The sequence below is a fragment of the Staurois parvus genome, unplaced genomic scaffold (genome assembly GCF_062004578.1).
Source record: "Staurois parvus isolate SC_StPar_1 unplaced genomic scaffold, SC_StPar_1.0 ptg001171l, whole genome shotgun sequence".
NCBI lineage: Eukaryota > Metazoa > Chordata > Amphibia > Anura > Ranidae > Staurois > Staurois parvus.
Genome location: NW_028318967.1, coordinates 269,170 through 282,085, shown reverse-complemented (window position 1 = coordinate 282,085; position 12,916 = coordinate 269,170). Strand labels below are relative to the sequence as shown.

Below are 12,916 nucleotides of genomic sequence, written 5' to 3'. Positions count from 1 at the left end.
ATAGGAAAGGGATGGACAGGGCGGATATCTGTCCCTTGATGGTTCTTGATGACAGACTCTGGACTCTAGAAAGCTAGTGACCCTTGCAATAAAGAAGGTCCAAGGATTTAACACACTGGAAATATGATTTCCAAACATGCTGATATTTCAAACACAGCAAATTCTGTACTCCTGCGCTGGGGATGGACTCAGCAGAGGCTAGGGTGACAATATAAATATTATTATTATTATTATACAGTATTTATATAGCGCTAAAAGGTTTGCTCAGCGCTGTACATTATAGTGGGGGACAGAACATGAGACAATACAGTAACATAACAAAACACGAGGGGTTCAAGGTCCGTGCTCTTTCGAGCTTACAATCTAGGAGGGAGGGGATAGTGGTACAAGAGGAAGTGGCTGTGGGGGATGGAGTGGTAGGAGTGGAGGAGATCGGCTGTTAGGTGAGGGCGGGGTAGGCTTCCCTGAAGAGATGGGTTTTCAGGGTGCGCCTAAAGGTGAGGAGGGTAAGTGACAGTCTGATGGATTGGGGTAGTGAATTCCAGAGGATGGGGGAAGTCCTGGAGAAGTCCTGCAGTCAGGCGTGGGAGGTGGAGACCAGGGAGCTAGAAAGTAGGTGGTCTAGTGAGGAGTAAAGATTACGGGTAGGGTGGTATTTGGGTATCAGGTCGGTGAGGTAGTTTGGGGCAGCATTATGAATGGCTTTGTATGTCTGTGTTAGTAGTTTGAAGGTAATGCATTGGGCAATCGGAAGCGAGTGGAGGGAATGACAGAGGGGGTGGCAGAAGCGGAGCGGTTGGTAAGGTGGATGAGTCTGGCCGCTGAGTTCAGGATAGACTGAAGCGGGGATAGTCTGCGATGAGGTAGGCCGTTGAGAAGGGAGTTGCAGTAGTCCAGACGTGACATAATAAGGGAGTGAACGAGTTGTTTAGTAGTGTCTGGGGTATTTTGGAGATGTTGTGGAGGTGGAGCCTGCATGAGTTTGCCAACGATTGGACATGGGGTTGGAAGGACAGGTTTGAGTCTAGAGTGACACCTAGGACTTTGGCTTGTGGGGTGGGACTGATGGTGGCGTTGTTGGTCGTGATGGAGAGGGTGTGGGGGGGGTCACGGGCTGGGGTTAAAATCAGAAGCTCGGTTTTTGAAAGGTTCAGTTTGAGGAAATGGAGCGACATCCAGTCTGATATGTCGTTCAGTAGGTGGGTGATACGAGCGGAGACTGAAAGGGTGAGGCGAGGGGTGGAGAGGTAAATTTGCGTGTCATCGGTGTAGAGGTGATAGTTGAAGCCGTGGGAGTGTATCAGTTTGCCGAGGGAGGAGGTGTAGATGGAGAAGAGAAGGGACCTGAGGACAGAGCCGTGGGGGAGAGAGGGGGAGGAGGTAGCATTATAGGTAACGCTGAAGGAGCATTGGGATAGATAGGAGGAGAGCCATGAGAGAGCGGAGTCTCTGATGCCGAGGGAGTGTAGTTTATTAAGGAGGAGGGGGTGGTCAACTGTGTCGAAGGCCGCGGAAAGGTCAAGGAGTAAGAGGACTGAGTAGTGGCCATTAGCATTGGCGGTTAGCAGGTCATTAGTGATTTTGAGTAGGGCGGTTTAGGTGGAGTGTAGGGGACGGAAGCCAGATTGTAGTGGATCAAGGAGGTTGTTGTCAGTGAGGTGGGCGCTTAGGCGATTGTAGACTAAGCGCTCAAGGAGATTGGAAGTAAATGGCAGCAGGGAGATGGGTCTAAGGTTGTTCAGGTCGGTGGGGTCCTGGGAGGGTTTTTTGAGTATGGGGGTGATGTGCGCGTGCTTTAGGGGGGAGGGGAATGCACCAGTAGAGAGGGAGAGATTGAAGATGTGGGTGAGGGAGCGTAGGATGGAGGAGGAGGGTGACTGGAGGAGTTGTGTGGGCAAGTGGTGAAGCGGGCTTCTGAGAAGACCTTAGTGACCTCCTGAGTGGTAGCAAGGCTGAAGGAGCGGAGTGTTGGGGAGGTTATAGTGTGCGGGACGTTAGGTGTGGTGGGGGGTAGGGCGGTAGCGAGGTCAGAGGAGGGGAGAGTTGATGGGGTTATAGTGGGAGGGAGGCTTAAAAGGTTAAAAGGTGTAGGTTGAGCCATAGCACCCATAGACAGAAACTGAAAAAGAAAAAAATTCTTAAAATTTGTACTGATAAATGTATACATCAGAGACATTGCTAAATTTTACAGACTGTCAAAACAAAGAAATATATTGCAACCTAGTTACCTAAAAAAGTAAAGTAAAGGGACTTAGTCCAAAAAATAGTTTAGGGACTATGGGATTTGTAATGTTCACACAGCAGTGCACAGGACAGCAACTAACATGCACTGTTTCAAACGGAGGGGAGGGAAGAAATAAAAAAAATTGAAAGCTCACAAGAGGACATTACAAGGAGGAGGCAGAGAAACACCATAAAAATTTCTTGAAGGGAAAAAAAACAAAAACAAAAAAACAAACAACAACACACACAGTAGTGCTGGGGGTAGCCCAGGACAACCAATGCCTTCAGGGCTGTAAGTGGGGGAAGATCAAGGAACATTAGTGTATATGAAGCTGGAAGCGCACAGCTCTGAGTGTTCCCACATTCAGGGCCATTATTCCGAATCCTGTGTGCAGGAAAGCAGCTAATCAGTCATGATCTGCGAAGGCAAAATGGCAACAACACCCCACACCAGAGTGAGCAACAATTCTAGCCTCCTCATTTATGGCCAACTCTAAACTGATGAGCTATAAAAGCATTTACAGCACCACCTACTGATAATTTTAGGCACTGTAATTCTTCGCCATGCAGGAGAATGCAGTTTTGAGCCTTGACATATTTAGTATCTAGCTACTTGACACTACCTCATCTCCTAACTGGATGCCTGGTCCCCTGCTATTGCTTAATGGTTTGATCTTGGCTCTTAAGACACTGCCACTTATGATGAAGGGCCAACAGAAGAACCATTGTACAGTGGGGGAGCCCACAACATTCTCTGTTTAAGTGGCAGTTTCTTTTTAATACAGTAAGGATCAGCAGCGCAAGTGATGGGGGAGTTTAGTAAAACTCTTCTTTGTAAAGAACTATCTTATTTTCCGGCGTATAAGACGACTTTTTAACCCATGAAAATCTTCTCAAAAGTCGGGGGTCGTCTTATACTTCGGTATACAGCGTGCTGACACTTCCGAGCTGGTGTCAGGGCGGCACTTTTTAGGGGGGTGGCGCGGTGCCGCCGCCGCCCCCCCCTTTCCAACAGAAGGGACACTAAGTACAGGGGCAGGCAGGGGGCTGCTGTTTCTTACCTGGCTCCGGTCCCAGTCCCACGACGATCCAGTCCAGGAAGCGCGGCTGTTCATTCAGTTCGGCCGCTTGATGTTCGTGCGGCCGCTCGGCTCCGCCTCCTCACCGGCGACTGGGCGCCAGAACTGTAGCTCAGGAAAGGCACACAGGCGGCCAATCACCAGCGAGGAGGCGAAGCCGAGCAGCCCCACGAAAATCGAGTGAGGGAGCGGACAGTAAGTGTGCCATACAGATGGCGCTGCTGCAACCACGCACGCCAGCTGCAGCAGCACCATGCTGGAACAGGGGTCAGCAAGTGTCATTGGTGTCCTGGAATATGCACTCCTTGCTGCCCTCAACGGACCGGGGTAGTCCAAAGTCACTGAATGCAAAAGAAAACAAAAAAAGAGGGTGCTCCGGCCTAGTGCATTATTGTAAAAAATATTTAATGAAAGGATAAAAAGTAGGTATCATACTCACAATGGACATATAAAACACAGGCACATCACAATATACAGCGGTGTTCAATCCATATACAAAGGAACCCTGGCTAGCGTGTTTCGAGGACTCAGCCTCTTCCTCAAAGCCAACACACCAAGAGTCTGCACCTCTCTTGTATATGCTAATATATACATATGGGCTGTCCCTGGCAAACCCAGGGGCGGGGACTGCCTTCACATGACTTGTTATCATATATCATAATAAATAAAATATAACATAAATAAAAACTACATATGAGCAATGATCAATCCAATAAGAGTTGGATTACCTGTAAAACATATAAAAAAAACACATCAGATAGGCATAGGACTGTACGTAGTCAGAGTTCTAAAATACCTGGATATTTGTGTACGCACATATACATATTGAAGTAACAAAAAAAAAAAAAGGGAGGGGAGGGAATCAGTAATGAATGATTATATAACAATAGACATACATATCTGTATGTGTATATCATGGTAAATGAAGGATCCCATATCAGGATGGTGAGATAGTGATGAAGGATCACATAGTGGGAGGCATGGCAAACACAATATGGGTGTTAATGGAGAGGAATTGGAATCCTGTTATGAAAGGCTGGAACGCACGCCAGTGTGTGCATTCCAAAGGCACGTTGCACAGCCGCCGGTCAGTGCGCCCCAGCCTAATAGACTCAGGATCTCCTCAAGCAGGAGGAGCGGACGTGTGCTCTGCACTGGCAGCCAATGGGCTGGTGCCGTGGAGCCATATGATAAATGCATCTCCCGAAGGCGGCGGATGCCAATGCGCTCCACCTGGAGCCAATGGGGGCCAACCTGATCACGTGGTGGCTCCACAAGAGAGGCGGAACCCTGTGCACTTGCTCCGGACATGATGAGTAGCAGAGGGGGGAGAAAGAACACACAATGGATCGCAAGGACAATGTGCAACCTTCAAAAAGCGGCAACAAAAAATAATAAATAAAAACATGACAATACAACAATAGATAACAATATGCGCTTCACTGTTGGTGAGCCACTGAACAGGGCACCGCCCTTGTGGGAGGGAAACCAAAGATCCAATGCATCCACCCACACACCATGAATGAATGAACTGGAGTGCAAATATACAAATCGAGAACAGTCCAAAAATGTCTTACTAAAAAATGGTAACAACAATATCTATGATGGACAAATTGCAGCGACACCATTGTCACAAAAAAAAAATTATTATTATTATACAGTATTTATAAAGCGCCAATAGTTCGCTCAGCGCTGTACATTACAAAGGGGGACAGAACATGTGACAGAACAATACCAATACAATGCAAAACATGAGGGGATCGAGGGCCCTGCTCTTTCGAGCTTACAATCTATATATATATATATATATATATATATATATATATATATATATATATATATATATATATAGTAGAATGATGATAATAAAAAATATGTATGTATACTCCTAAACAAATATGTATGTGTTGTGTTGGTAGATAAATGGTCATTAAAATTTGATTTTGAATGCATATAAATGTGGATATGCATATACATACATCCATGTAAGCGCATCTACACAATACGCACACATGCACCAAATGCGTACAAATGGAGAAGATGCAAAAAACTCTAAGTGGCCTTGATTCAAAAATATATATATATACAGAAGTAATTTTTTTTAAAATATATAATTGGGGCAAGATGGGGTTTGCAAGCTTAGTTATAGTGGATATGTTATTTCAGTCAAGCCCTGCTCTTTTTAGAACCAAAAGCTATGCATTTAAAAGTTAGTAACTGAGAAGCAGGATTGGTCCAAGAGAGAATGTTTGGCTAGTGTGGTAAAAGCCAGGAGGACAGAGAGCTAGATATTATCTCTGAGTACAGTGGATAGTACCAGTTAAAACAATTGTAGTTGTGGCTAGGCAAACTGGAAGTTCCCTGACTGAAAAAAGGCAGAGGGTGAAGCTAAGATAGGGATATGAAGATAGACATGTTTGACATTCCCAGAGGCCAGAACACTATCTTTTTCCAGACATACTACAATATACCTAGTCAACTCCATGAAGAATTTCCAGAACCGAATATAAGCATTGAGCACCTTGAGGTTCGGATTGGACAAGAACTTGCTGGCTTGCTTCAACAAGCATGCTACAATGCCTTGAAAAAGTATTCATACCCCTTGAAATTTTCCACATTTTGTCATGTTACAACCAAAAACGTAAATGTATTTTATTGGGATTTTATGTGATAGACCAACACAAAGTGGCACATAATTGTGAAGTGGAAGGAAAATGATAAATGCTTTACTAAATTTTTTACAAATAAATATCTGAAAAGTGTGGCGTACATTTGTATTCAGCTCCCTTTGCTCTGATACCACTAACTAAAATCTAGTGGAACCAGCTGCCTTCAGAAGTCACCTAATTAGTAAATAGAGTCCACTTGTGTGTAATATAATCTCAGTATAAATACAGCTGTTCTGTGAAGCCCTCAGAGGTTTGTTAGAGAACATTAGTGAAAAAAACAGCATCATGAAGGCCAAAGAACACAGCAGACAGGTAAGGGATAAAGTTGTGGAGAAGTTTAAAGCAGGGTTCAGTTATAAAAAAAATATCTCAAGCTTTGAACATCTCATGGAACACCGTTCAATCCATCATTTGAAAATGGAAAGAATATGGCACAACTGCAAACCTACCAAGACATGGCCATCCACCTAAACTGACAGGCCAGGCAAGGAGGGCATTAAATCAGAGAAGCAGCCAAGAGGCCCATGGTAACTCTGGAGAAGCTGCAGAGATCCACAGCTCAGGTGGGAGAATCTGTCCACAGGACAAATATTAGTCGTGTACTTCACAAATATGGCCTTTATGGAAGAGTGGCAGGAAGAAAGCCATTGTTGAAAGAGTCCCGTTTGCAGATTGCGAGAAGCCATGTGGGGGACACGGCAAACGTGGAAGGAGTTGCTCTCATCAGATGTGACCAAAATTTTACTTTTTGGCCTAAAAGCAAAACGCTGTGTGGCGGAAAACTAACACTGCACATCACTCTGAAGACACGGTCCCCACCGTGAAACATGGTGGTGACAGCATCATGTTGCGGGGATGCTTTCCTTCAATAGGGTCAGAGAAGCTGGTCAGAGTTGATGGGAATATGCAAGGAACCAAATACAGGGCTCATCCATGTCATCCAACTCGCTCATCCATGTCTTTATGAACCTTGCTTTGTGCACTGGTGTGCAGTCATGTTGGAACAGGAAGGGGCCATCCCAATCTGTTCTCACAAAGTTTAGAGCGTGAAATTGTCCAAAATGTCTTGGTATGCTGACGCCTTAAGAGTTACCTTCACTGGAACTAGGGGGTCAAGCCCAATCCCTGAAAATCAACCCCACACCATAATCCCCCCTCCACCAAACTTTATACTTGGCACAATTCAGTCAAGCAAGTACCATTGCCAAACAGAGAAGCGTGATTGGTCACTCCAGAGAACACGTCTCCACTGCCCTAGAGTCCAGTGGTGGCGTGCTTTACACCACTGCATCTGGCGCTTTGCATTGCACTTGGTGATTGTAAGGCTGGGATATAGCTGCTCAGCCATGGAAACCCATTCCATGAAGCTCTCTATGCACTGTCGTTGTCCTCATCTGAAGACCACATGAAGTTTGGAGGTCTTTAGCTATTGACTCTACAGACAGTTTGCGACTTCTGCACACTGTGTGCTTCAGCATGCGCTGACCGCACGCTGACATTTTTCGTGGCTGTGTTGCTGTTGTTCCCAGTTGCTTCCACTTTGTTATAATAACACTAACAGCTGACCGTGGAATATTTAGTAGCTAGGAAGTTTCACGGATGGACTTATTGCACAGGTGGCAACCTATCATGGTACCACACTTGAATTCACTGAGCTCCTGAGAGCGACCCATTCTTTCACAATTGTTTGTAAAAGTGTGCAAAATGTGCCTAGGTGCTATTCTGTGCTTACGCACCTGTGGCCACTGAGGTGATCGGAACACCTGAATCCAATGATTTGGAGGGGTGTCCCAATACAGTGTATGTATATATATATATAATTTTGACTTACCTGTACATTTTGTATCTTGCAGTAAAGTACAGGACCTAGGCTGGATATTCATAGACCCTAAGCAATAGGCTGGTACCTTCAGGTGACTTGACACTGGCAAAGATTTGCTGGAAATGTCCTGAGTGCACCCCTATAATCCTACCCCACTCTCTGAAACATCAGTAAGCAAGAGTAACACAAAAACAGTGGAGGGGGTTCTGTACTATACGAAAAGATATGGAATTTACAGGTAAGTAAAATATGGCTCTCTATAATATAAAAAGATATTTTATAAACAATTCTAATTTTGCAACTTTATCATCTTAGACTTTTTTTATATGGCCTTTGAACCTTCTTAAATCCCATTTTTTTCACATAGTATTGAATATCTTGCCGAATGGTCCATTTCCCTTCTTTTTTTTTTTCCTCTCCTTTTCCCTTTTCTTTTTAGTATTAGTTTTTACAATTCAACACCTTAATTATACAAGCTTTTTCTTTTTGGCATATATATATGTCTTAACGTGCTTATTTTTAAATCTGCAACGTTGTTTTAATTCTCTTAAAGCAATCTATACCAAGAGCCATATCTATGCTGTTAAGTGTATTTTTTAGTACTCATGGGCTCTGCTTTATATTAAAGTTCTGTCTTTCTCTTTTTCGTAAATTTCATATGATGAAAATATTACTAAAAACATAATAAATATACAGATCTGAAGAAAATGATGAGGATGAGCTCTATTTTGTACCCCTTTGAAATCCCTGATTAAACCCACAGTTCTGGGACATCTGCGACCCAGAGAAAGGTAAATTGTATCAGGCATCTATGAACTCTTAGGAGTGAGGGCACCATTTCATTGTGAAGAGGTTTTTTGGGGAGGACTTGGTAGGTTTTGTCATAAGCTAAAATGAAGGACTGAACTTTAGCTTGGAAAATGAAGCCTGAATAGATAAATGGGACACACTACTTTTTGAGGGGTTAGAAACTCCAGAAGTAGAGGGTTTTGGAACTTTCTATTGTGGAAGGAGTTCTATTCCTCCTGTGACATCTTTTGTGAATGCGTCAAGTGCCTCACCAAACAGACACTCTCATTTGAAGATCATATATCTAAGGCGACAGTTGGAATAAACTTCAGCTGACCAGGCTTTAAGACATAAGATTCTGCGCATATGGATAGAGAGGAGAGCTATTCTGGAGATCCAAGTCATGACTTGTTCTAGGGAATCAACACAAAAGACAAATACAGGCCATACATGGTTTGAATTCCTAACGATTTTTCGTCCGAAAATCGAAAACGTTGTTTGCTCGGTAATCCGATGGTGCCATCAATGATTTAAAAAATTGGCTGACCAAGTCATAACGTTCACCCCATACAACAGGCAAAACTTCTGTTCCTTCCAGGTCATGGCTCATGCGTAAATTCTTTTCGGAAAAATGATCGTACGATTTGACCATCATTGAGTCGAAAATTGGTTGTTTTTCACGAATTTTCCAACATGCCTGATCACCGAAAAGGGGAGGAACCATGAAAATCGGCCGGTACCATTGACCCATTAACAGAGCGAAAATAGGCCGATTATTCTTAGGTCTGATTTTCGGATGAAAAATCAGTCTAATTTCAACCCATGTATGGTAGGCCTAAGGCAGAGGGCAGTGAACTCTTTTTCAACTGGATTAAGATTAACAATGATTTTTTGGATTAACCAAATCCTTATAAATTGCCCATTCTCTTTGTTTATGAATAGGGAAAGTCTTTTTAGGCTGACTTAGCAGGCCTTATCGTAACCAAAGAGATATGGCAAAACAGAGAAGGATAGAGTCTGACAATGTGGAGACTTTTGTGCACAAAAAAGTGCGCATATCTGCACTGACTAGCATATGCCATGCAGCCATAAAGGAGGCTGAGAAAGATTCCTTACCCCAGCCTCATGCCAACACTGCTTCTGAGCTCTGGAAAGCAATGGTTGTGTTAAAGCCATTAGTTGCCCAAGAAAGTCTGACATGGTTGCAAAAAATTGCAGGAACTGTGACAGACGCAGAAAATTCCACTTTCGTTGGCTGGAACAAATTCCATTTTATCACCACAATAGGATTAAAGTTGGCCATACACGGATCTAAAATTAATTTGGTTCAGGGGATCTATTGATTGACTTGTCGGGTTTTTCCTGAAAAATCAGTGTTCATTGTATCACTCCTGCACAGCTGTAGTGATTCCCCCATCCACATTGAGTGGAACCTGCTGGTTGAATGTATGGCCTCCAAGTTTTCTGTGCTTATAGGCTCCTGAATTGTAAACCTTCCATAATAACATGGCACAAATATGCTAGAGATGTAGGGGCCATCAGGCTTAGTGATATATTTTGAGTGTGTCTTTATAAGCAAACCTATGGATAATTCAAGCCTATAAATTAAGACTTTCAGCTAATAGGCACAACAATTGGTAGATCAGATTGGGAACTAATTTATCAAAAAGATATGAGCAGGCAACTTATGCCATCAGCTGCAGGTCTTGGCTTTTGTGTAACCCACAGGTGTACGTAAATAAACAGGAAGTACTAAACTTTAAAGATCTGTTTATACATCTATACTTTACTGCAGTTAATTTTGCATGGGAAGTCTTGTGCCATCATATGCAGTGGTTCAATTTGCAAAAGGGGACCTATTTTTTACAAAATCCTACTTGCTGCAACATCCAGATAGAACATATATATATGAATGCTACTGCATTAAACACACAATACATACATTTTATTGCATGGAGCTGTACAAAAAATGTCCAACTCTCTGGAAAACACATACAAAAAAAAATCTGCAAAGGCTTGAAAAAAAAAGAAAAACATTATAGTGCACTATAATGTATACTTAAATACTGAATTAAATTGCATTCATTTTTAGCACGGTTGTAAACAGGTCTGTACAGTGTATTTGTCTTACTTACTTGTCTTCACCTAGAACAACACCAAATCCAGCATGTTCCACTCTTGTCACCTTTGGGTCATACCAGCCAATCATTTGTCCGGCTGAATACACATTCTGTAAATGTACTGCCTAGAAAACAGCAGATAATTTTAAGTGCTCGTCACACCTAAGGTAGTTCTATGCACAACATAATATCAAAGATTATAAATTCCGGTTAACAAATATGTAGTGTGAAGCTCTACCCAATTAATCCATTTCATTTATATTTAAGCATGTCCTTACATTAGACAGTAGTCAGCATATTTAAAAGAAATTGTAATACTAGCTGGCCACATATTATAATCATCTTTATATTCTCTGTATAGTGCAGTAGCCTACCTAACTGGATTGAAATTGAGAACTCAGGTACTGGAGGGAACAAGGTGACCTGAGGCTGTCAGCCCTGTCATGCTCTGGGCTTGTAGGTCCTTGCCTTACCATCCGTAGAATCATAACTGGAGGGTCTTCTCTGTAGCTGGCCACAATGTAGAACAAATAATTCTCAACATTCACAGCAGAAGCACTGATGTCTGCTCTCTGCTCCTCTCTTTATATTTTACAAGTCCTAAAGTTTGGCAAGACACGCCTTTGAGGAGAAAGGAGAGAGAACTGAGCTGCTGAAACAATTTAGCGCATCTGCTGTAAACTGAGGACAGATTACTCCACAGTGTCTGCAGATACAGAGGTCTGTAATATCTTGTTTTACTTACTGTTTGTTAAGAACATGTTAATAATGAAACATTATTATCCTGACCACAGCTTTGTTTTAAGATTGCTAGGAAACACTGGGTGTTATGCTGTGCCTGTGCCCACCTCCAATACTGATCATGCATGAGAGTCACCACATACAGTATAGGACCTAATTGTTTCTGCAAAGTTACACATGTGTATGACTGTTGGAGCCATAGGAATTCCATGAACAACATGCTTTTCACAGAAAGGGTTTTTAATGCTAGTGGGTTGTGTTAAATGGTTAGTCTAGATCAGCAATGGGCAAACTACGGCCCGCGGGCCGTATACAGCCCGGCGGACCTTTTAATCCGGTCCGCGGAGCTAGGCTCCCGCTAGGCTCCTCTCACAGTCCGCCCTGAAGACCGGTGTAGCATGAAAATCTGTCTCCTATGAGGATCTGTCCCCCTCGACGCATCTGCGCATGTGCCGGAGATCGCCGATCGGCTGCTAATGCCTGAAACTGGCACATGCGCAGATACATCGAGGGGGACAGATCCTCATAGGAGACAGATTTTCATGCTACACCGGAACGGCGCGGGAACACGGCGAGAGGAACGCGCGGAGCAAAGGTAAGTGAATTGACACAGGGGGGACTTAATATGGGGGATGAATTACTATAGGGGGGATGAATTACTATAGGGGGGATGAATTACTATATGGGGGATGAATTACTATGGGGGATGAATTACTATATGGGGGATGAATTACTATGGGGGATGAATTACTAAATGGGGGACGAATTACTATATGGGGGACGAATTACTATATGGGGGATGAATTACTATATGGGGGATTAATTACTATGCTTACTATGGGGGAATATTACTATACTTACTATGGATGACACATACACATCATTCATCTACTCTTGGTCCGGCCCCCGGGTCCAATATATGAACCCATTGCGGCCCTCAAGTCAAAAAGTTTGCCCACCCCTGGTCTAGATGCAGACAACATTTAACACAGTTTTTGTAACTAAGTTCATTGCAGTTTATATTATCCAAACTATGGGGATGGCCGTCTTCATTGTCTCACCTGTCCACTATCAACCACATAAATGATAATATCAGCTTTTTCTTCAGCAAGTCTCTGCTTTAAAGCAGCCAGGTCAGATGTATCATAGGTAAAACCACCATCAGATTTCACAATTGTTAAAGGCACGGTACACCCAGGAGGAAAAGCAACTTTTCTTCCTTCATCAAGCTCTAAGAGACCTACAAGAAAAAAAAATGCTATACAGTTAATTGTATGGAAATGCAAATGTACATTTAAATGTCAGTTAGGCTCAAGAGCAACGCAGCCATGACCTTATTCATTTGCTAATTACTTTTACAATACAGAAGCACATTTTTAGGGGGGACAAACCAATGCTCTTTTGGTCATATTGTATAAGTACAAATAAAAAAAAAAAAAAGGAGAATTTTGACTTACCTGTAAATTCTATAAG

General features: G+C 43.0%; 1 protein-coding gene across 1 annotated transcript in view; it reads right to left on the bottom strand.

Annotated features, from left to right (window-relative positions):
* RARS1 (arginyl-tRNA synthetase 1) overlaps positions 1–12,916 on the bottom strand; it is a 118,457-nt gene that overhangs the window by 11,482 nt on the left and 94,059 nt on the right. The window contains exons 10-11 of the mRNA XM_089659608.1: positions 12,505–12,683; positions 10,718–10,827 (exon numbers count right to left, since the gene is read on the bottom strand). Of these exons, the coding sequence (XP_089515734.1) occupies positions 10,718–10,827; positions 12,505–12,683 (289 nt within the window). The remainder of the gene's footprint in view (positions 1–10,717; positions 10,828–12,504; positions 12,684–12,916) is intronic.